General features: G+C 37.5%; 6 protein-coding genes across 14 annotated transcripts; 2 read left to right on the top strand and 4 right to left on the bottom strand.

Annotated features, from left to right (window-relative positions):
• Positions 1-36: 36 nt before the first annotated feature.
• LOC105971461 (4-diphosphocytidyl-2-C-methyl-D-erythritol kinase, chloroplastic) lies at positions 37-2,878 on the bottom strand. Its single transcript, XM_012996339.2, has 11 exons — positions 2,528-2,878; positions 2,234-2,329; positions 1,967-2,035; positions 1,734-1,838; positions 1,589-1,645; positions 1,292-1,492; positions 1,063-1,155; positions 859-958; positions 660-759; positions 424-509; positions 37-219 (listed from the first exon to the last, which is right to left on the bottom strand). Exons 1-11 carry the CDS (start codon positions 2,741-2,743, stop codon positions 116-118), a joined length of 1,227 nt encoding a protein of 408 aa, XP_012851793.2. The 5' UTR covers positions 2,744-2,878; the 3' UTR covers positions 37-115.
• A 981-nt stretch (positions 2,879-3,859) lies between these two features.
• Positions 3,860-8,092, top strand: LOC105956150 (Tryptophan/tyrosine permease). The gene is made up of 14 exons (XM_088816460.1): positions 3,860-4,292; positions 4,945-4,985; positions 5,165-5,257; positions 5,404-5,478; positions 5,875-5,924; positions 6,006-6,095; positions 6,249-6,305; positions 6,404-6,473; positions 6,580-6,681; positions 6,770-6,822; positions 6,923-7,073; positions 7,172-7,256; positions 7,384-7,512; positions 7,647-8,092. Exons 1-14 carry the CDS (start codon positions 3,986-3,988, stop codon positions 7,826-7,828), a joined length of 1,485 nt encoding a protein of 494 aa, XP_088672586.1. The 5' UTR covers positions 3,860-3,985; the 3' UTR covers positions 7,829-8,092.
• A 179-nt stretch (positions 8,093-8,271) lies between these two features.
• LOC105956158 (putative E3 ubiquitin-protein ligase RHC1A) lies at positions 8,272-9,130 on the bottom strand. Its single transcript, XM_012980000.2, has one exon. It carries the CDS (start codon positions 9,058-9,060, stop codon positions 8,383-8,385), a length of 678 nt encoding a protein of 225 aa, XP_012835454.2. The 5' UTR covers positions 9,061-9,130; the 3' UTR covers positions 8,272-8,382.
• Positions 9,131-9,433: 303 nt separating this feature from the next.
• On the bottom strand, positions 9,434-11,384 carry LOC105957446 (THO complex subunit 7A). The gene is made up of 5 exons (XM_088816459.1): positions 11,276-11,384; positions 10,326-10,954; positions 9,805-9,938; positions 9,625-9,687; positions 9,434-9,593 (listed from the first exon to the last, which is right to left on the bottom strand). The coding sequence occupies exons 2-3, from the start codon at positions 10,911-10,913 to the stop codon at positions 9,807-9,809; spliced, it is 720 nt and encodes a 239-aa protein (XP_088672585.1). The 5' UTR covers positions 10,914-10,954; positions 11,276-11,384; the 3' UTR covers positions 9,434-9,593; positions 9,625-9,687; positions 9,805-9,806.
• Positions 11,385-11,474: 90 nt separating this feature from the next.
• Positions 11,475-15,368, top strand: LOC105971544 (UBP1-associated protein 2A). Of its 8 annotated transcripts, none has more exons than XM_012996495.2 (2): positions 11,475-13,171; positions 14,030-14,245. In XM_012996495.2, exon 1 carries the CDS (start codon positions 11,628-11,630, stop codon positions 13,155-13,157), a length of 1,530 nt encoding a protein of 509 aa, XP_012851949.2. In that variant the 5' UTR covers positions 11,475-11,627; the 3' UTR covers positions 13,158-13,171; positions 14,030-14,245. The 8 variants fall into 8 exon arrangements, with proteins under 8 accessions (XP_012851949.2, XP_012852181.2, XP_088672584.1 ...); XM_012996727.2 differs by lacking the exon at positions 14,030-14,245 and adding an exon at positions 14,592-15,368 and having other exon boundaries at positions 11,535-13,157; XM_088816458.1 differs by lacking the exon at positions 14,030-14,245 and adding an exon at positions 14,581-14,771 and having other exon boundaries at positions 11,535-13,157.
• Positions 15,369-16,399: 1,031 nt separating this feature from the next.
• Positions 16,400-23,141, bottom strand: LARP1A (LA RNA-binding protein). 2 transcript variants are annotated; one of them, XM_012996909.2, is made up of 14 exons: positions 22,579-23,141; positions 21,448-21,979; positions 21,134-21,299; positions 20,581-20,671; positions 20,420-20,491; positions 19,713-20,266; positions 19,132-19,201; positions 18,474-18,569; positions 18,052-18,392; positions 17,805-17,948; positions 17,605-17,668; positions 17,374-17,519; positions 17,119-17,223; positions 16,400-16,974 (listed from the first exon to the last, which is right to left on the bottom strand). In XM_012996909.2, exons 1-14 carry the CDS (start codon positions 22,852-22,854, stop codon positions 16,830-16,832), a joined length of 2,802 nt encoding a protein of 933 aa, XP_012852363.2. In that variant the 5' UTR covers positions 22,855-23,141; the 3' UTR covers positions 16,400-16,829. The 2 variants fall into 2 exon arrangements, with proteins under 2 accessions (XP_012852363.2, XP_012852298.2); XM_012996844.2 differs by having other exon boundaries at positions 21,448-21,997; positions 22,579-23,092.
• Positions 23,142-23,743: the final 602 nt, after the last annotated feature.

Below are 23,743 nucleotides of genomic sequence, written 5' to 3'. Positions count from 1 at the left end.
CTTTATATTTTTCCTACCGATTAACAAAAGCTAGTGTTGTTTTCGTAATCGGCTGCTGACGAAAGTATTACAACAGATACATTTTCATTTTTGCACAACCAATTATTGTTCTTTCCTACTGAAAAGAAAGAGAAGACCCTGTTTGCGAGAGAGCGCCTTCATGCAGTGAATGAGGTTCTGCATACCATTGATTATCCGACCGGGTGATGAAGTTCGCTTCTGCATTGTACGTACACAACTTTGTCAAATATAAACGACTTAAAATGATAATACGAGCATTTGAACAATAAAACAAAATAAATAGAAACTCGAGTTTACATTTTGCAAAATAATAACTTGATCAAACAAACCACTTGGCTGAAACTCAATGAGCCTCGATATTTGAAATGGATACGATTAATTGATTAGAGTGACAATGTTTACCTGATAAGAACACATTCTTGTACTCATCATCGTCGTACACAAATTGAGGTGGGTCCGGAGAACCTACCGCCACAATCGTACTCCCACTGCACCACATCAATTATTAGTTACAAAATTTCGGGGAATTTTTTTTATAAGCTTTTCTCATATCCATAAATGTGTGTGTGTGTGTGTGTGTGTGTGTGTGTGTGTGTGTGTGTGTGTGTGTGTGTGTGTGTGTGATTATTGTAACATACCTTCCGGACATGAAAACTGCATCGTATTGGCCTCGACCTGCAGCAGCTATGCGCTGTTTTAATCTCCTAAGTGATGGAAGCACTTCGAAAGCTGGAGCTTCTGTAATAACAGAAAAAGAAAAATCGAATGACGTATAGCACAAAATATATATAGTTTTATACATATATAAATATAAATATAAAGAAATACAATGTATACCAAGATCGTTGACGCAAACGTCCTGTGAGATCCCGCTATTCGAAATCTTCTCTAGCAAAGTCAAAGGATCAATTTGACTCGTTCGATCCAACCGAAGACGCTGAGAAAACGAGAACATCATAAAACGACTTTTTGATGCTCAACTAAATAAAATGTTTTAACTTTAGGCGCAAGCAACTACAGTTTATCTATCTATAGGTGTACCTTGTAAACTTCGGCAGTTGAGCATGCCTCTTGCGGTTTAATGAGAACCATAGGTGTGTCGATGGGGACAGGTGGCGGAATATCTTCGACTACCTGCTCAATTCAACGTAAAAATCCACCGATAAGTTTTGATTAATCCACTATGCTAAACTATATGGCATAAAACTCGTCTACGTGTATTAATTTAGGAAAAAATAGTAAACCAACTTAGTAAAAATCGAAGACATACCTCACCCCTACCCGTACAATAGGCAGCTCCATGAGAGAAAAAGAAGGGAATATCCGAGCCGATTTCACTCGACCAATCTTGGAGATCTTTTTCGGTAGCAACACAGCCACTAAACTGATTTGCCGCCCACAGAGCAGTGGCGGCATTGCTGCTACCGCCGCCAAGGCCAGCTCCTGTCGGCACTTTCTTATCAAGATGAATCTAAATACAAAAAGGAAAAAAAAAAAACATGCCCCAATTGAGTCCGTTATATTTGCAACGAAAAAAGTCGAATAGTTTCAGAGTCGTTGAATTTACCCAAAAGTATTTGTCGGAGCCTGTCTTTCTCCGGAACAGATTAAGTGCCTTAATTATCTGCCAAAAAACAAAGACGAAAACTAATGAATATTCGACCAACGAAGAAAAAATAGGGCACTAAAGAAAGAGCTTGTATGTAGTTTACCAAATTTTTGTCATCTAGGGGAACTCCAGGAACATTTGTAGTCAAACGATCCGTTGACTTTGATGGGGACAATGAAAACTTTATTTTATCTCCTAAACTGATAACCTGAATGAAGTCAAAAGAAGTTGTAATGACATTTTACGAAACTATCGAAACAAAACTTTCGATCAATTCGTAATTACCAAACACATAAAACAAGAGCTGGAAAACACAAAACGGGAAGTGCTACTTACATGAAAGAGAGACGCCAAATCATGAAATCCATCTGCTCTTTTGCCAGTTATTCTCAAGAAAACGTTAATCTGCGCACAACGCAAAACGACACCCTTTAGAATGACGAGGGGATTTCAAATCCATCGTAAACGAATCAAACTGACGTCGTTTGGATCGAGTCATTTGACATTGGATTCCAAATCATTCCCATTCGAAATCATTAAAAATGTATTCGTTTCAAATCCGTCAATCGAAACGAAGCCTTGTTAAAAATTAAATTACCTTACCTTGCAGGGAGAAAAGAGAGTGAGCCTTGTCATCCCTACATCTCTATCCACTTCATCTGCAATCTTACTAAACTTATCTTCAAGATCATACACTACCTAAAAAACACACAAAATTCAATAATTTTTTTTTTAAATAAATAAATTCTGATGATTATTTTTTTTTCTTCAAACAATAAATTAAAAGACAAACAAAATTTGACACTTAGCATCACCTGAGCAAAAATTCAGCTCTGAAACCCTAATCCTACAATTGACTTTGAAAATAAATAAATTAATAATAAATAAAGAAGATACCTCTACTTTTTGTCTGGCATTGTTTGAATCAGAAGACGCAGCTCTGATCAAATGGGTTCTCGAAGATTGAATCTTTTTGTTAAAAGACGACCCCCCACGTGGCTTAAACGAAGAATTTAGAGAGAGAAAGCCTTTGTTGAAAGAAATGAAGTGGTTTCTGGCACTGTAAGAACCGTAGGTTAGGTGACTGCAGAGGGAATGGGAGGAGGAAGCCATTGGGGGAGGAGGACTGGAGAGTAGATTACAGCGCAGTAGCCCACTAAAATAGTAAATACAGTTAATTTTTTTCTAAAAAATGAGTCTTGCAGCACGTGCTTATGAATTTTCGGAATTTATTTAGTAATTTGTGCTATTTTTCTCTGGTATTGGATATGGACAAATGAAAGCAAACCGGTTTGGGGTTTGGTTGACTGATTTTGATGCTCTTTTTTTGTCCGGTTTATGATTAATTAAGTTTTAGAGTTCTGATTTTATTTTTAATTTTTTTTAATATATAAAAAAGTTCTAATTCTTAGAGTATACTTTGATGAGAAATTAGACAAAAAGTCTCTGAAATAAATTTCGAGAAATATTGTTGTGAATTGATCGTGGTCATACTTCAGAAAATCAAGCTCAAAGATACACAATTACACACATGATAAGCTCATCTTAGAAGGCGAAGGCCATAATTAAGTTTTACAAGGTTCGAAACTCAATGAGAGTCCTACGTTCCCGGGAGCAATACATTACAATCCACTAGACCTCGAGATTACAAATCAGTACACCCGCGATATAGATATTAATATCATGATCTTAAAAATCAATTCTCATAATCCGCCAAAAAACCCTAATCATTCATAAATTGTTTCTCGCATATCTTTACTCCAGCTTTCTCTCCCTCTCTAATGTTCATCGTTTGTCTTGGAGCTCAAGAATGAGGTTTATATATTTAGTACTTCAAGACACATGATTCTATGTGCACTATATATCTGTCAGGCAATAGGATTAACTGCTTTTCATCCAACTCACGAACTACAGATAACAACCTCCATGTGTTTCTCACGTTCACGTGCACAACTGCATGTGCATAATCCATGCACTTTAATCTCTAGTGCATTAGGTGTTAATTCAACCATCAAAACCACAATTTAACAAATATAAAGCACAATCTAAAACTCATAAAAAATTGAACTTTAATTATTGTACTAGAATCACTAGTAGTCAAATTAATTTGAAGTTGATGAGAATAAATAATATTCGAAAATAAAAAAATCAAGAATTACATAATAGTGTGTGTGTGTGTGTAATTTATCCAAATTCAAATGAAAAAAATGAATGAAGTAAAACTCACAAGGGCCCACACATCAACCAATTTCAAAGATGTTTTGCCTTGAACAAAAAAAAAAAAGAAATCCAAACAAAAATCAGCAAACCCAATAAAAAAATCGAAATAAAAATCAAGAAAACAATTCCCATACGATGATGGTGTGTTCCTTTTCACCGTCATCTTCTCCAGCACACACTCCAAAATCTTCACTTCACAGTAATCCAAGAACCCTAATCAGCAAAATCAAGAACCAGAAAATATTTATCGCCGCCTCTTCAAATCGTCGCATCTTTGTTGAGTCTCCTTCGAGGGCATCGGTCAAATGCTTCTCGAAGGAACCATCTTCCACTGGACAAGAAAATGAGCAGCTGGTACAACAAGCTGATGCAGGGGAACAAGTTCATGGATTTGAGAGCCTGTTTTCAAACGTTAATCAAGCCACACTCAAAAGGGAACCTGGTATATATTATTAGAATACTTTGCTTTTATTTTATTTTTCTGTTGCTTATTTTATTTTTGAAGTTCAAATTATTATAATGTTGTTAGTAGTGGGAATTCCTTTTGGTGCCACGTGGCAGATGAAAATTAGTATATTGCACAGTTGCAATTTTGAGTTTGTAACTATGCAGGTAATTGTGCTGCTTGAAGTCTAGATTGGAATATGGCTTCATCAGAACTTTTGTTGTTGGTTGAAAATTTGATTAAATAAAATAAAATAATAATAACAAAAAAAAGAAGGATCTTAGTTTGACATATAACAGAAAAAATTTAGGAAAATGATCTTGGTTTAAGATGTTCGACGAAAACTATAGTCTGTGTTGTGGGAGTAAAGTTTTACAATTTCCAAAACCAGAGGCTTGACTAGTTTTGATTCATATCACAAATTTTGATGTTACGACTTAATATTCTTCGTGTTGTGTTTATATAGTGAATGTGTACTAATACTTTTCTTAGTTGAAAAGGTGTGACGTAATTTGATTAAACAAGAACGTGATTCGTTTCCTGCACTCAAATAGTTTAAAGATATTTTGATAGCATTCTTTTGGTGTATTCGTTTATCGGTGTTGTATCTTATGGTTAGTGATTACTCTCGTATCTAATGCTTTGCCAGGAAGCTTAAGCAGTTCGATTTTCCTTGTCGCTGGTACAACTGTATGTTACTTCACTTTATATATATATATATATATATATATATATATATATATATATATATATATATATATATATATATATATCCATTGTGTTTTCACGGAAAAATAATTTCTTGATTTTATTTCAACTACTTGCTTTCATGGCATATTCGTAATTAGTGTTGCCGTATTTGTGAATAGGTAGGTGCAGGAATACTTGCCATACCTGCAGTGACACAAGAAGCTGGATTTCTTGCATCAGCGGTGACCTGCATTTCGTGTTGGATGTATATGGTAACTATTATTATACTCGTTTTTCATTACATTTGCATTTTAAGTTTAAGTGCTATATGGAAAAAAAAAAGAAGGAAAAAAACCGATAAAAGTACGATGTTTGATAGTATAGAAACTTATGATATGTCGTGTTCTAAATGGTGTAGGTCGTCACGGGACTGCTGATTGCCGAAGTAAATGTGAACACGATGTGTGAGCTTGGTTCTGGTGGTGTTTCACTGGTAATTTTCTCGATTTTTGTTTTTCAATACGAGCATGCCATATTCTTCTGCATATGTATGTTTGAAACAATGTTTATTCGTCAAAGCGAGGATTTACGATCTTTATACTGAGTTTCAAAGACAATTCGAGATTTCAAGAAACTCATTTCAATATAAAAGGGCACACGGGATTTAGTGTGCTAATATCGAAAATAAGTAAAAAAAATAAAAGAATAAAAAATAAAAAAACAAGTAAAAATTATTTTATTCGACTTTCCGAAAGTTCTCTAACACCCTTGATTAAATTGCTTGTGATTATTGAAGTTTCGTGATACTTAACGGTTTGAATTTTAACCACTGCAAACCAAAAATAATCAAAAGTTTTATCCATTTGGTATTTGTTGTTGAAAATTCCAGGTTTCAATGGCCAGGAGAACCCTCGGAAACACCGGAGTACAAATTGCTTGGTCGGATCTTTAATTTTTTTCCTTTAATAAAAACTTAATCTTGAATCTGACTGTGATATTTCTTTTTTTTTCCTGGTGCAGCTGGTCCTACATTTTCATCCACTACGCCCTCCTCGTTGCTTACGTGGCTCGTTCTTCAGATATTTTGACAAACTTCCTCGGCATCCCCACGTACGGATACAATCTCGACTTTTTCTCCATCTTCATCTACTTAAAAAATATTTAATTCCTTTTTTTTAAATAATAAATTGTGGAGGTTATCGATTATCATCGGCAAATTTCATATTGTTTGTTAGGTGTTGACGGGCAGCATTATGATTGCAGATGGGAAACCGCAACTTTGTTTTCACTTCTCTTTGGAGGTCTTTGCTACTTTGGAAGGTCCGTTTTCATTTTCTATCCCACTATTACGTATATAATTAAATTGATTTATTTAAACATGATTCGAACTGAAACTAGAATTTTTAATTTATTTGTAGCCAACGTATTATTGGAGCGGTAAACGGTGGTCTAGTACTCGGCATCATTGTCACATTCACAGCTCTTGTGGTATAATTCATATCGTTCGTCACTTTCATTAATTCTCCACCCGAACTTAATTCACTTTAATTTGCAGCAAATTTTATACGAACAAAATCTCGATCTATTTTCGTAGGTAGTTGCAAGTGGAGATTTACACTGGGATGCTCTTTTGAGAACCAACTTAGAAGCTGCGCCTCGAAGTATACCTATTATCGCACTTTCTTTTGTCTATCATGTAAGTAAAACCGATCCTCGATTTAATTCGTTCTATGCATTATTTTTTAAACTTATGATATCGTATTTACACTAATTTATTATTGCAGAACGTAGTGCCGGTTCTTTGTACGAATCTTGAAGGCAACTTATCTAAAGTAAGGTGATGAAATTTTGTTAATTCGTCGCATAGAATACACCATAATATGTATACAAAGTCCCGATTTTGAGATTGATGAAATCTTGAGTATTTTTTTTATTAGGACCGCAATTGTTCTTGGCACAGCTATTCCACTCGTTTTATTTTTAATATGGAATGCCGTAATTCTCGGGACTATTACAACTCCTGAAATTGGCTCGACTGCGATTATCGATCCACTACAGCAATTGCGTTCATCGAACGGAGTTATTGGGGTTCGAAAATCAATTCTTTAAAACAACATTTAATGTTTTGCTTATTCGAAATTAAGCTTATTTTATTGACAAAATGTTGATTTTTTTTTTTCCGGCAGCCAATAGTGGATGTGTTCTCAGTTCTTGCAATTGCTACGTCTTATATCGGATTTGTTCTAGGTCTCTCCGATTTCCTTACCGACTGTAAGTATATTATTTCTCGAGTCCAATAATTATTTTTCCGCATATACGTTCGTAATTTCATTAATTATTTATTCACCGACATTATTTCGTAATAATTTCTGATGATGTACTGAAATATAATCGGCAGTGCTGAAACTTCCGAGCGGTCGGAACATGCCTCTGCCGTATGTACTAACCCTACTTCCACCATTGGTGTTATCTTTGCTCGATCCAGAAATATTCTTTAAAGCATTGGATTTTGCCGGAACATACGGAGGTATAATTTATATATTTATTTTCCCGCTATTTTTCGTTGCATTTTTTCTTATCCTTAGATTTTGATATAACATTATTTAAGGTGTTGACTGTTGACTGATAGTTGTTATTTTTCGATCATGGTTTCTATTATAGTGTTGGTGCTTTTTGGAGTTCTTCCTGCAGCAATGTCGTGGTCAGATCGGTACTCGAAACCGTCCGAAATTACGAAAGTGCCCCTGCTGGTTCCCGGAGGAAAACTCACTCTCTCACTTGTAATCGGAGGTGCGGGGATTGTTATTCTTACCGAACTAATCGAGAATTTCGGACATGCGTAGGCGTAGAGATTCGAACAATGTATAACCCCTCGTCAAGGTTAGATGCCGATTTCGGAGAAAATATATCAAATTATGTATAGACATTTTTAATTATGTTTTTTTTTTTTCAATGATAATATGTTTATCTATCTGTGAAAACTGGCCTGAAAATAATTGACTTTGTAAGTGTAACTGTGTGTGTAAGCACGTGTGGAAATTGGATCCAAATTCGGCCGATTTCGGGCCGAATTTTTTCGATTTTGTAAGAAAAAAATTCATTCCAAATTCCGAGAGTTCTGATTCCGGTTTTTTTGGAACACATTTTAGATTCCGATTTCCGATTTTTTGGAAGGGAATAGGATTCAGATTTTCAATTCCTAAAAAAAAAAAATTGATTTGTTTTCGAAAGTGTTAATTCCCTATCTGATCCTTCCGATTTCCACCTGTAGTTGTAAATAATGCCAATTTTTATTTATTAATTTCATTTAAAAAAGAAATTGTGTGCGCGCGGGAGAGAGACTATGTTTCCGATCAACATTAGAATTATCTCAACCGCAAGCCGTTTGGTTCCTGATTTAGGAATCGCGTCGTGGCAACTCAAAACGGCAAACGGGGCACGAATTATGGTCCGCAAGCCAAGGCCCGATGCATTCCGAATGGTAAAGATGTTTGCACGGCAACTTTCTCGCCTCAGCCCTCAACTTGAATTTCTCCTGACAAATTGGGCACCGCGCTTCGCTATTTACGCGCTTTTTGTTAATTTTAACAACGCGCAAACTATCCATAACAGCAGAAGGAGCAGCAGGAGTAGGAGTAGACGAAACTTGTTCACCACTCGCACTCGATTGCTCCGTATCAGGATGACGAAAATAATCGGGTTGAATACACGGGTCGTAGTACGGAAACGGGTCATAATGCGGGAACGGGCAGTGAAACGGCATATGGCTCGGAGTCGTGTGGAATGGGCCGGGAAGTGGGCCCGGTTGTGGGATTATCATGGGCCTAACTGTATGAGCGAAAGTGGTCCCTATTCGTAGGATCCTTCCAAATGCATCAAGAAAACCGGGAAGTGGGCCCGGGCTGTAGGGAGGCCCGTTTTCTGAAGCAGTGTCGTCGCCGGAATGAATAGTACCTTCTTGTAGCTGTAAAACGGAAATTCTACTATTGCAGTATGGGCAGATTGGATCTTCACCTTGTACGTGAACCGGAGCTCTGCAATCGCAACACCAATGGCCGTGCACTCGACCCGACATGATCGGTAAATAAAATAATAAATTATTTTTAATTGCCTCTGTAATTTTCTTGTGTGGAACATCTTAAAATGAGAACTATATAAATAATTAAATAAATACAAAATGTTATTTCTCCTTATTAATGAGGAAATTAACTAAAAATATTTTATTAGATTCAATAGTTATGCCATGGCATGCCATGAAATTTGTTTATTATATCGTAATCAATTTTATTATTTCTTTCTGTGAACACTGAACACATCTTCAAATTTAATTTTAATTGATTTTAATAAACGAAATAATTTATAACCACGATTATTAAAAACAAAAACACGATTCTTCATGCGTAAAATTATTTTCCATTTTGGAAAAAATAAATGTAATCTAGAAAATCTTTACGACATTGCTTACCGATTACTTCGAGAAGGAAATTTAATGAATAAAACTATTTTCAAACAAGTCATAAATCGAAAATTTGCTGCTCAAAATATCCTTAAACGTAATCAATCTGGTTACAACATACACTTGTGCCAGCTCATCGAGCAACCCTATGAACCCCGCAGCCTTTGGCGGAAACTTCAACAATATGCAGAAGAAAAACATTACGTACACTGCACCTCGGTTCGTTTTGCATTCTCTTTACCGTAACTAAAAAAGTGAAAAGCGTCGTTAAAAAAAAATAATAATAACACAACAATAGCTTACAGATAGATCAAATGAAAATATCCGTTCTAACTTCTAACTTAGAGGTATGATGGTATTTACCGTTAATCGAGGGCCATAGCTTCAGGACCCCCATTAGCATCCTCCAAACCAGTCCTATGTTCATCGACGGCTGTTCTCATTTCTTCCATTAAACTTCTCTGTTCTTCCTCGATAGTGTTCTGTAATTCATCCACCTGTAATCAAGTGCACAAAAGCACAACTGAGAAAAGTGTATATATACATATACATATATATGTGTATATAGTATTTATCGGAACAAAAGACATCAACATAAACTGTACTTACTGCTACATGAAGCTCTTTTTTATGGATACGATACAAGATGACATATGTCGGGAATAAAATCCCTTAAATCATAATGCAATCATTGGCTTCTACGGACACAATAAATTAACCAACACTTACGCACAACTAGCTTCAAGAAATTGGACATATGTAAACTATCTAGTGCATCTCATGCAGCAAACTTCCATTCCACTAATTCATGCAATGTAACGGTGATTCTGCTTGCTAAAGATATAAAAGCACGAGTATTATGAAAATGAATTTACAGCACGTACCACATGCAGTAGAAGTGCAAATTGCTTTTTACGGAGATCAAGTGTTCTCGATCCAGCAGTGTTTTCAGCTTCCAGCATTGCAATCTCCTTTTCAAGATCCGTTATGGTCTTCTGCGTTTCCGATCTCGGTGGCTGCATAGCTATCAACTTCCTAATAGCTTCGCACTCCTCTTTATGCTGCCTCTCGATCTTGCTCTCCTCCAGCTGTTTCTTCAGATCCTCTATATCGCCATGAGCCTGCAAAATCTGCCTATTTATCTCGTCTTTAAGCTCGTTGAAATTCTCCTTCTCTCTAACATTTGCATCCATAACCGCTCTACTCTTGAGCAGTGGAATCTCGAACGTGTTCAGCTCCTGCAAGAAAGACTTGGCGAGCCTTTCACAGTCGCCGTAGTTTTCGGCTTCTTTTTCCACTTCCGTAGCAAAGGCCGTGAACTTCTTTTGAAGCTTCTTCAACGGCGGTTCGCCTCTCGTTGTTGTTGTGCGGGTCAAAAGCCTGTGCTTTATGATGATGTCATCCTCCAGCGGGCCGAACGCATAGTGGGCAGCCATAGTCTCTCTGCCCACAGGTTTCCTCCCTTTCAACATTTTCGATTCTCTGAATTATTTTTTATTTTTTATTTTTAAATCTGCAACAAAAAGAAACCTCAACATATGAACACACTCCAACAACACAAAAACTATAGCAACTAAAACAAGTGTTTGCAAAATTCGGTAATAAACCCACAATTAATACATCACCACCACAAACGAAAATAAGATTTTCCGAGCTCAGATAGCACTGCGTGATTATCTATTCCGTTTTTTTCTCTAGATTGAATCGGCAATTTATGCAGCTTCATACTAAGGTATGCGTAACAAGAAAGCATAAAAATAGAACCCTAAATAATTGATATCAATTAACACATTCTTCAACAAGAAAACAAAGAAATCGAGACTTTTCCGATTACCTGGTGTTTTGGCTGATCGACGGGAAATGTTAGGGTTTCTGGATTTGACAGCAACTGTGAGAACGGAAGAAGACCAGTCTTCGTGAAATTACAAATATGTCCCTGCTATATGTAATTACAAATATCACCTTGGGTGTATGCTTGAATTACGAAAATGCTCTTCTAATATAATAGGTAAAAGCGCTATTGAGATAGTAGCGACTTTTGTCATTACGTATAAAACGCCTCATCCGTTTGTTTTTTCCCCTAAAATAATATCATCACCATTTCTTATTCTTCTTCTCAAAGCCTAGCGTCTGCTTCACCAAACAAAACCCTAATCCCCAAATCGTCACATCTTCTCCCAATTTCCATGGCTAGAAAACGTAAATCTGGCGATGCCGGAGCTCCGCAGGAACCGGGACCCGAACCCGAACCCGTTCAATCTACTCATGCTGACCCGAAAATCGAACCCGAACAACCCTCAACCGAGGAAACCCTTGAACAAGGCCAAGGAATCGCTGAAGCAGCAGTGGTTGAAGATGAAAAACAGCCAGAGGTAGAGGGAGAAGAGGAGAAGCCGGACGAAATTGAGGAGCATAAAGGCGATGCTGTCGTTGCTGAATTGGAGAAGAACGAACAAGAGAGTGAAATTGGCGAGAAGCCTTCCTCCGAAAATGCTGCTTCTGAAAATGGCGGTGAAGCTGAAGGACAGAATGAGGAAGAGGAAGATGGATTGGAGGAGGAGCCGGTGGAGAAGCTCCTGGAACCCTTCTCTAAAGACCAGCTGACTCTTCTGATTAAAGAGGCGGTCGCCAAACACCCTGATGTAGTTGAGAGCGTGCACAAATTGGCCGATTCGGACCCTGCGCATTGCAAGATATTTGTTCACGGCCTCGGGTGGGAGGCGAATGCCGAGACGATTACCTCCGTGTTCGCGAAGTACGGAGAGATTGAGGATTGTAAGGTCGTCAGGGACAAGAATTCTGGGAAATCAAAGGGTTATGGTTTCATTCTGTTCAAGCATCGGCATGGGGCCCGCCGCGCACTGAAGCAGCCTCAGAAGTTGATTGAAGGTCGGATGGCTTCATGCCAGCTGGCATCTGCCGGCCCAGTTCAGAGTCCTGCCCAAACTACGGTGGCCACTGTTTCAACACCACATACATCAGAGTACACTCAGAGGAAGATCTATGTAAGCAATGTGTCGGCCGATATCGATCCGAAGAAACTTTGGGAGTTCTTCTCCAAATTTGGAGAGATTGAGGAAGGGCCTTTGGGGTTGGATAAACAGACTGGGAAACCTAGAGGTTTCTGTTTGTTTGTGTATAGGAGTGTCGAGAGTGCCAAGAAGGCACTGGAGGAGCCGCATAAAAATTTCGAGAGTCAGGTTCTGCATTGCCAGAAGGCAGTAGATGGGCCCAAACACAGTAAGGGTCACTTCAACCAGCAGCATGGTCAGTCGCAACAGCAGCCGCAACAGCATCATCACCAGGGACACCAAGGGTATTATCCACCAGCTAAGAAGGGTAGGTACGCTGGAAGCAGTGGTGCTGGGCACACAGGTGGACACTTAATGGCACCGAGTGCAGGACCAGCTGTTCCTCAGATGGGTTTCAATCCAGCAGTTGCTCCGGCGGCTATAGGACAGGCTGTGGCAGCTATATTGGCCACTCAGGGAGCTGGCTTGGGTATTGGCAATTTGCTTGGAGGGATTGGAGCAGGTGTTAATCAACAAGGAGTACCGCCAATGATGAATAATGCAGGCTATGGAGGTCAAGTCGGTGCTGGGGGCTATGGAGGTCAACCTGGGATGCAGGGAGGTTACGGTGGCCAGCAGCAGATGGGTCAGGGTGGCGTTAGGCCACATCAGGGTGGTGCACCCTACATGGGTCATGGTCACTAGGTAAGCCGAGGTAGGTGCGTGTTACAACTGAACTAACATGTGATGCTCTCAAATATTTCGATTGCTGCACAAATAATGTATAGAGAAACTGTTACCTAATCCACATTTTAGGATCATTATTACACCCTGTGGCTGAAATATATGACTATTAGCGGGATATAATGGGGGTGATTTTTAATTACTACCAGAACCCAAATCCTATGGATTAGAGAACAAAGAAATGAATCAGGAGGACTAAACACATCTTGATATTCATCTACATTGTTGTCATCTAGAAGTAGAATATGACTGAAATGAAAGTTCTAAGAGGTTCATGTCCTATCGAAAATACGAAATAGGTATGGGCCCTTGTGTAATGGTAAAGAAAATCATCTGAGTAATATGGACACCTCCTACCAAGAATCATACCAAATGCCACTACTAGGAATCAACATGGCAAATAAATAGGATAATTGAGCGATGAACCTGGACGCCCTGAGTTATCTTTCCAGGAGCAACATAGTAATATATTTTTGCTGAAGCAATGTTGAATGAATGTTTTGTGCTATTGGCAATAAGCCGTACTTGTTTATTCATCTGTATAATCTTAGTTTGTCTCATATACATCTATATACTTTGTAATACATCATCTCTTTTCATATTCTACATTTATTAAGCTGATATATTCTGTTTTGTGATTCACATATTTACTCTGTTTTATATCATAAAAGCTATTTGCTTTGGTGGAAAGTATGAGGACCTTTCGATTTTCAGTTTTTTGGTTTAACTTTTTAATAATGAACTTCAGCTGCTGCATATTTGTTTCATATGATTGAAAATTAGTTATGCTTTCCAAATTATTCTTTTTATGATTTTATGTATTCACTGTGCAGATTCTTCATAAATGCATCAAAACTTTAGTTTTGGACTCTGGTGATTCTTCTGAAGTTCGAGCAGTCATGCAAATGAAGTCTTTCATTGTAGCAAAAGTTACTATTTGCCAAAAGACTAGAATCTAAAATGTTTTGCTTTTCTAGTTAATTGTCTCAAGTCTGTCGGATATTTTCTAAAATGATGTTTTACTTCAATCCAATAACAACTTTTTGAAAGTATTGGGAACTACTGGTTATGTTTACGACCTTTGTTTCTACAGGATTCAAAACCGTGTCAATTAAGTATACTTATCTACTTTCAACTTTAACTTTCACTTGATGATCTTCTGTTTTCACTATCTTGATATTCCTTTAATGTAATATTTAGCTCTATCGTCTTATTCTGATCTGCATCAGCTCCATCTCTTCTGAGTTTCCTCCATCATTGTCTTTTCTAGGTTTTGAGTCATTTTTTTTTTCTGTCGTTTTTTTGGAATATATAAATGCACGGATGAGCCTTCCCAGTGGCTTGATTGTTGACTAACGTATATCATAATTTGGACTTGTAACAGCTCTATTGCAGGAACTCTTAGTGCAGGACAGCTCATTTTATATCAGTGCTGCTGCCACATTGTTGCCTCATTTTGTCTGTCCATTATCGTTAAACATTTTCTTTTTTTTCCGCTAAAACAAATCAGTTTAGCAAACATTTTATTTCACTTACTTGGATCAGATTATATTCAATCATAACTTGCAATTTAAATTCTGAAAGTAAGTTCTGAAGCAAATAAGATTCCAACTCAAAAGATAGAAGCATTCATTTAATTATGTCTGGTGGAGAAACATTCTTTTTAATCTGGCTTCTCAACGTTTGGTTCGAGTTTCTGAAAACTATGATTCTAAATGAACTTTTTCCTGGGTAGCATCCCTTGGCTTCTTTCTTCAAAATTCAGTGTTTCTTGAGTTCACAGTGTCCGTGCAGAGCTGCACAGTCGAATGTCTTCTCGCTATATCTTCTCACTCCATGCTTTATCAGGCCCTGCCTGCTGTTTAAAACTAGTGTGAAATCTATTCTTTACTTTGTACTTTTGGGGGGGCTGCCCTTTTGTAGAGATTGGTTTTGAGATCGGAAGTTTATGCCAGAAGATCTTGCTGCAGATGGTTCTCTTCGCCGCAGGTAAGTAAATACCGTTTTGTCGTTGGCAGTGAGAATTTGGTGGTAATGGTTGAGCTTTGGACCCCTGTAAAAAATATTCGCTTTATTACTGGCAGAGACGTAAAAGTATTTGTAGATTACAACTTTTTGACTTCGCAAGGGTTTTTTTTATATACTAAAAATATGTCATTTGCCTGTTGGTTATGGTTATGGTTATGTGATCTTGAATTTGTCATTAGTCGAAGGTGAGATTGTTTGCTTGTGGAGTTTTAGTCGAGAGTTGAAATTTTTTGTTTTTGATTTCTCAGAAACAAAACGAAGGGGCCTGCTAATAGTGCATATATGGATATAATAATGCTGGTCTTTGTTGGGAGTGCATTATATTCTCTACTCTCAACTCTTGTTCCATGTTAGTTAAACAGGAACTGCATCAACAACTCCAAAATCTTGTTTCAAATATAGTATAAAAACTATTAAGGTCTATTTGGATGGAATGATTTGATTTGGGGAAGGGATTTGAATTACTCCAATTTGAAGTCATTTAAAATTCACCTCAATTGCTCCAAAAACAACTAAAACGGAGTGTGTTACTTGAGATTTGAAGTTCATTATCAAATCCTTCAATCCAAATTCCAAACAAGTGCAAGACATTTGTTGTTATGGACTTCAAATCCCTCCTCCAAATCCCTCCATCCAAATGCATCCTTATTGTCAAATAATTTTATTTCGATGGAGATGTTTGAGCTTCTAAGTTGTTTACAATAAGTGATGTTTTACAGATGGGGCATTTATTTAAAGCACCAATTTTTGCTTAGTCTAAGACCACCACTAGGGGAAAAGACAATTACGTAGGCAATGTTTGGACTCGTTTTTGGAGTTATTTTCATTTTATTTTGGGGAAGTATGGTTTGAGATAATAATTTGAAAATGCGATGTCTGTTTATAATTTAGATGAAACAAAATGCACTATTGTTGTGTTGTTTTAATAAACTTCGATCAATTAGTTCAATTACTTTCTTAAACCAATAAAATTATTTTAAAAGCTTTACGCTTGTGTGCAATAACACTCATTAATTAGTATAAATTTGAAATATATTATTTTTATAAAATAAATTATCATCAAACATGCTATATATCATGCGTGCTACCACGTGTGCATTATAGTCTGCTGGTTAAGTTAATTGTAGTATACTGGTAGGTCTAAACTAGTGCCTGTTCAGACAAAATACTTCTTTCAAAGCAAAAACTATCCTCTCAAAACTTGACAGTTTAATCGCCATAAAATGCCACATTATACAACTACAACGTCTTTATTATCTATTGCCTTCTCTCTCTTTTTTCTTTTTTTTTCTTTTTTTTTCTTTTTTTTTTGCTTTTAATTCTTTAATTATATACAAGTTATAAACCCACGCGGCAAAGCCACTTGACAAGCTGAAAAATGAAAACTAGAGAGACCGTACAAACCTCTCCCAGGTCGAACAGCATATCTGGTGTGTCCGGAGACTAGTTGCTTGCTCGGTCCAGACAACCTATTTACAAAAAATCATCATCCTCCTCCTCAAGTTGCTCTAAAGAACTGTTAAATTTCTCTTGCCCACAAAATTTTGAGATTGTCAGTTTCCAAAAAAGACCACCCCCACACAACAAGCACAAGCGTGATATGGCTCAATGATTGACATGCTTGGACGTAGCATTCTTAGCTTTGGCACGCTTAAAGTCTTTCATATTTCGATATTCTTCTTTGAGCAATCTGTCCAATTCTGGATGTTTCTCTAGTGGTTCCTTATTGCCACGATAATGGTGGAATGCCCTGCCACAAGTAAGAACAACAATACAACAGTCAACGACCGAAAGAATATTCAGAAATATAAATATAAATATTCACATTTATACCTTGCTAGTGACAAAAGAAAACAAATCAATGAAGAGGTTAGAATACGGATATAGTAATTACCAGTACTTCTCCAAGCCGTAAAGGTCTCCTCTTCGATAGAAGTCAATTGTCAGCTGCTCAAAGTCCTCATAGAGGTCCCCTTTGAATTCCTTCTCCAAACCATAACTGAAGAAAAACAAACAAGAAACAATTGATAAACAGTCCAAGGAAACGAGACGAGCAAGGGAAAATCAAGCTGTTCATGAAACTTCAAAAACGAAATAATATACAAGTGTTCATGAATAGTAAACCAAGCTGATGGCACATCAATCTCACCTATAAAACCTGAAAAGGCACTCCATCCCGTAATTATAACCAGCAGCAGCATCTTCTAAAGCATACTTCTTGAACTCGTTATACATGGAGGGTACGAACATGTCCCTTAAGAAAAATGACCAAAACCTGTAAAGCGTATTCATCTCCTGCAAGTAGAAAGGTTCGCATGCCAAGATATTAAGAACATGCAGGAAATACGAAAAAACCGTACTTGTGTCAGCGAGAAAGTACCTCACTGCAACCAATGCCCATTTTCTTTCGTTCGCTAAGGCAGCGATTGTGATACTTCTTGTACCTGAGAAGAGCTTTATGGTTCAATTAAATACTTACAGAAATGTTGCAGGCGCTACTAATTAAAACACCATCACATATATCTCCGACATGTGAGCTGCCATATTTGGCTTAAAAACTGCCTTGATAAATCTGCTTACATCTGCTGTTTGAAACCATTTTCCTCTAGAAGTTTATGACTTGGATGTTGAAATGGTGGAAACGACTTTGGCACTGATCCAACTGGTGGGCTACTTCCCAATAGATTGCTGCGAGGCGAAGAACTCAACATGGAGGTCCTCAAACTGCAAAATTCAAATTGAGAATCTTAAAATTACCAATGAACCGTAAGCATAAAGTTGTCGCTAATTTAACTGACATTAGGAATGTAACAAACTTGAAGCTCACCTATGACTCTCTGGAGGTGTAGAACCAAAGAAAAACCCAACAGCAGCACTAGGTGGACTTTCCGATACTACGCCAAGAGAATTACGGCCACTTCCATGAGCTCTAAAGCTTCCATGGAATAATCGCTGGTTATGAAAGGAGTTTGGTTTCGAGATGTTTTTATGCTGCTTCCTTTGAGAAGTAGAACTTCCAGGCCCTTCTTTGCTGCTTTCTCCAATAGATTGATCAAGACCCTTCGAATTCATTACGGAGGAATCATTAGCTGAATGTTTGGAGTTCTCGTCTCTGACTCCTTTAGTAGGCTTGTTACGTCTTCTGTGAGATCTTTTTGAGTTCAGTTCCTGCAAATTGAAACGGTTCGGATAAAATTTGTGTTTGCCTTTGACACAAATCAATATAAATTCAGAAAACAGTGTGATAACCTTCTCATAGAAGTACAGGCCATCATTTATAGCAGAAGCGAGATCACCGGATATGGCTTTTGATGCATCACCATGTCCATCAGCTGTCCTGGTATTCTGCAGAACACCTCTAGTTAGCAAATAATTTAACATAGTCACATTGATAAATCAGTATCAATCCAAAGCAGCAACTAAACAAAGACATATTTTTAGATAAAGTCCTTATAAATGATTAGAAAAGAATCCATGCTTAGCCTTTACGGTGAAAATTAATGGCTATCCAAGCAAAATTAAGAGTATTCAGGACCAGTACCAAGTTTTGCAAATGTAAATTAAAGAAATCGAGTAAAGTAGTTTATGATGGAACCAACTACTTTACGCTGTAACAAAATACTCCACAGCTGTAGCCCATTTGAAATTGAGCATGAAGTAACTGCAAGCCAATGATAACATATATACATAGATAAAGTAACTGGACAATCTTTTAAGGGGCATTACCTACAAATAACAGTAAGGCTATAAAATGCAGATTCTTATATAAATGACTATAAATTTTCTACTTGTTAGCTAATGAAAAAAAAAAGCTCATATTCGATTGGTTCTGCAGAAATGAAGACATTCAGGCATCGAAGGAAAAGGAAATACTTTCTGCCTGTAGCCAAAACAGATAGGGACTCACCTGAGTGACAATTACGAGCCTATCGACCGCTTGATCATTTACCATGATCTCATCGTCTTCATCATCAACCCTAATTTGAGAAGACAAGTAGAACAAATCCTTGAGCATGGAAAAAGATGTGCAATGATAATATTACAATACACATTTTGAGTGCATTTTGAGGGGTGGGGTGAGACAACAAGGAATAATAAAACAACAGCTTTCCTTATTATAACCTTTGAGGAAAATGTCCGATTAGAGGAAATGATTCCATTGTGTATTTCATTTTTACTTCAATTACAAACAAGAGCTGGGAAATGTGACGAACGTATATTTTGTCTGATCAACAGACAAGAAATATAGTTCATTTTGTTAAAACAAGTCAGTAATAGACAATGAAGGCATGAGATCCAAATTATTAAATACAATGATTTACAAAGCGAGCCAAGCAACCCCGGAATTTATCCTTTGGTCATTGACTAGTTATTCTCGTTAAGAAGTCAACATGAATAAAGCTATGCTGAAAGACAGAGAAATCAATCGGTACCAATCCTAACAAGCGAAGAGAAAGAAAAGTCAAACATTTCAAAAGCAGGGATTACCTCTCTACATTATAAGGATGAGCATCCCTTGATGTTCCCTGCTCCAGTTCCAGCTCTTCGTCAAGCATAAATGTGTTTGAAAAATCACTGTATGAGTCATCCACATTACGATTTGATGTCGACTGAATCTTTTTGCTTCCATATTTTTTATCAACAATTGACTTCACGAAATTAGGTCCCTGTGAGATAGCAGGGGAATTTGGGGCATTGTAAGGTTCAGTACTATTTTTCCTATCAACAGACTGGAAATTTATCCTCCTGTTTGAACTACTTTTGATAGAAGCAAATTTTGGTGTTTCGCCACTGCAAAGAACCTTGTCCCTGACTTGCTCAGAATTGTTACTAATAGTTTTTTTATCAGAATCTTCACCCAAATCCAAGGTATCCACAGATAATCCATTTGGTGAAGGGAGCTCTTCTTTTCCTTCAGGGACGTCCTTTTCATTTTTGTTGAGATTATCGTTCTTTACAGTATCTGGTACTAGAGAAGAAGTACTGATATCAGAAACCGGAATCCACTTTGACCACTCATTGCGTCTCCTTACTCTCTCACCCTACAGAGATTGAAATTCAAACCAGATCAGAAGGACGCCGTTATGAGAACGAGATGAAAAATTAGAAACAAAGAGCATGCATGGGAAATCATGCTTCACAATCAAGAACCGTAAAACATAATTGTGGATGCGAAAAAAAAAATATTATTCAACCTGTACTTCAACTGTCTCCGAAGCCTGCAAGGCATCCAGAATAAGTGGTATATCTGCATTCATCCGTTGAACCTGAAACAAAAAAGATGGAAGTTGTATAAAGTTTTCCGAGTAACCCCTAGAAGCATATTAATAAAACAAAGGAACTCTTAAAACATTACCCTTTTAAAGGCAGCAATGACTGATATTGGAACCCAGCCTTGGTTATCCATTAAGGAAATCAAGTAGTGATCATTCTGCAGATTCTCGTCACTGCCAAAGTAGTAACATCTAAAATCTTAGTTGTCATCTTAACTGGAAAAACGAGTTGCTTTAGTAACTAACATCTATCACTTGAGGACAGTTCCATAAGAAACAAAAGCATGTCCTAGTTGTCATCATTTTACTTCAAACAAGAAATTGCCTTCACAAGTAAATCATTCTAACTCAATCAGCACATATCCTATCCAGTCTTTCTAAGATGGAACTATATAACTAGACTCCAACAGATGAAATGGTGAACGGTACAATCTTCACACTAAAATGGGCAGATTAACATCAGAGCTTAACAATACAGAAATAAACTGCTCCCATGTCTGCTACATTATACTTCTTGGGTACGATTAATTGATACCACTTATTTTCTTTTGGGGGTGGGGTTTATCTCGGATTCCATTATCCAGAAAAAAAAAGGTTAAAACATTGCCAGGCATGAGATCTTTCTGGACAGTTCACCTGAAATAATATTCAATTTGCTTCACAACGTTAGCTCTGAGGGCTACGATCGGCGAAGATGGAACAGGAACTCCAGGGCTTAAAGGATATGGAACCAAATATGGAGGATATGGTCTGGGATAGCCTAAAGGAGCAGCAGGAAAGTAGTATATGGCTCCTGGTGGACCTACATAAACAGATGACCTTGTTAGGCAATGAACAAAAAAAATTCAAGAAGAAATAAAAACCATGGGAAAGGGGAAAACAGGTGAAAAGTCAATCACAGAAAAAAAATTAATGCAAGGAACATAGTTCATATGTAAAAATGAATATACCTGGGAAGCCTGGTCCATCAACGAAGCCTGTTGGACCCAAAAACGGAGGTCTTATGAAAGGTCTTGGGCCAGCGGTTTGTTGAGAATGGAAGTTCTGGTTAGTGGAAACTGGCCACTGATTATTCCAGGAAGGATTTGTTTCACCACCTTGTTCCATGACCTTGGGCCTTCTTCCAGCATCATAAGCATTCGAGTCAGGGCGAGGTGAAGGCTGAAAGCCTGCTTTTGCTGGAGGAACAAAAGCTTGTGGCGAAGGAGCATCACTACCAGGTTTCACCAATTGATTATCAATTCTGCCAAACCGTCCAGGAGGGAACGGATAAATGTAGCCAGGGGCAGCCATGGGAGGCATGGGCATCATAGCATGAAAAGGTGGGGCAATTGCTGGTGGAGGGTGGGGAAAGGGCGCATGAAGTGGAGTTACCCCATTTGGAACATTCTTCGGGCCGATTTTATTCTGGTGCATAGGATAGGGCTTACGGGGAGATTTGATATTACCACGCCCATGGAACTTCTGCTGCTCTAATGTAGCCTGGTACACCAGCAAAAACTGTCAGACATGGAGATATCTAATATATGCGGGCAATTTCAATTAAAATGAAACACTTCAGGAAACATAAATCTCTGCCAAATATTATGCAAAAATATGCACTCAAAACTATAGGCAAAATAGTGGAATTGAGAGATAAATATATCTACAAAGAACAAATACGAGCAACAATCAGATTTTAATTATAAAAGATGCACAAACAGAGCTAACTGTCAACACTCGAATTGTTTGGATTATATATGTGAATACATACCGGAAGAAACAACTGTAACTGTCTGTAGAAATATAACAAAACATGAAAATAATTCACATCATACATTTTGTCCACTCGTTCTTTAACGAAACTCAGATCTTCCCATGAAAAATAATTTCTAATCTTAAAACATTTTTTTTCATCCCCTTTTTCCACCATTTCTACTAATTCATATGAATTAACATGCAGTGCGTGCAAAAATAAATCAATTGCAACGAATCTCAATACAAAAACCAGCTGCATTCATAGACAAAGTAACAAATATATAAAACAAGGAACAAACATAAATAAAAAACCCAAGAGGAATTAACAAAGAAGCATCACCCACCGGCTGCACCGTCGGAGGAGCACCACCACAACCATCATCCCCAGATTGAGCGGGCGGAGGAGACTTGGTGGGGATGGGTTCAACACTCCCATTGTTCTTCGCCCGCTGCTGCGCGTCGGAAAGCGCGGGCCAGGACTCCGAATCAGCGGTCGCCGCCGCCGCCACACGAGAAGCAGCGGCCGGAGTCTTCCAGGGCGACTTTGGAGGGCCATCAACAACAACGTCATTCTGATTATCGAATTGATCACCGCCGCCATCAGTCTCCCCCATAGCCATACTTGTGAATAAACAAGCAGCTTACGCAGCTATTAAAATTCGTAATTTTAAAGGGCAACAAATGAAGGATTGGAGATAAATTAACGCGAGATAGGGGAATGGAAGTTCAGGCGCTGACGAATGAAGTGGTTCTGGAGGGCGGCGGCGGGCGGTTGGCGGCGGAAGGAGAAGGCGGGAGTATAATTAGTGAGGGTGGAAGGAAGAGAGAGAAGGACTAGGGTTACAAAGTTTTCAGAGCAGTGTTGACAGATTGACTGCGGTAGTTTAAAGTGCGCGTGTGTGTATGTGACTGCGTGTGGATTTATATTTTTACACTCTCACTCTCCTAAGGGTAATTCTGTCATTTCACCTATTTACTTTCTCACACTTTTTTTGGCTTTGGCTTTTTTCCAAAATCATATTATTTATGAAAAAAACATAATAAAAAAAATATACGAACTAAATAATTCAAAGAAAATGTAGTTTGTAAATATAATTAAGGGATGTAATCCGTTTCAGTTTGAAATATACCGTTTTGACTTCAAGTATGATTTTGACCATTTTTTAGTATGTATGTGGTAAAACTCAAAGTACGGAATTTGTATTTCTTTGAGTCAACTTTCGAATCCAACTTGAATCACCAAAAATGAATACCGGAGAAGAAAGATATGCATGATTTGATGAACATTGCTCACAACTTTGATGCAAAATTCAAAATGTAATGTATTTATGCATAACTTTATCATCTGACATCCAAACCAAATTATTCAAGTTAGAAGTGACTACATTGTGTTTTGCATTTTATCAAAATTGGAAAAAAGCCAGTCAAGTTCGGAATCAAAACAGTATTAGTTAAATTGAAATGATATTTAACATTTTAGTATAATCAAATGTGCAGACAAACAATTAG

This window comes from Erythranthe guttata, chromosome 4 (assembly GCF_056151865.1).
Source record: "Erythranthe guttata isolate IM_541 chromosome 4, IM_541, whole genome shotgun sequence".
NCBI lineage: Eukaryota > Viridiplantae > Streptophyta > Magnoliopsida > Lamiales > Phrymaceae > Erythranthe > Erythranthe guttata.
Note: the sequence above shows the minus strand (reverse complement) of the source record. Positions and strands in the feature narration are given on the sequence as shown.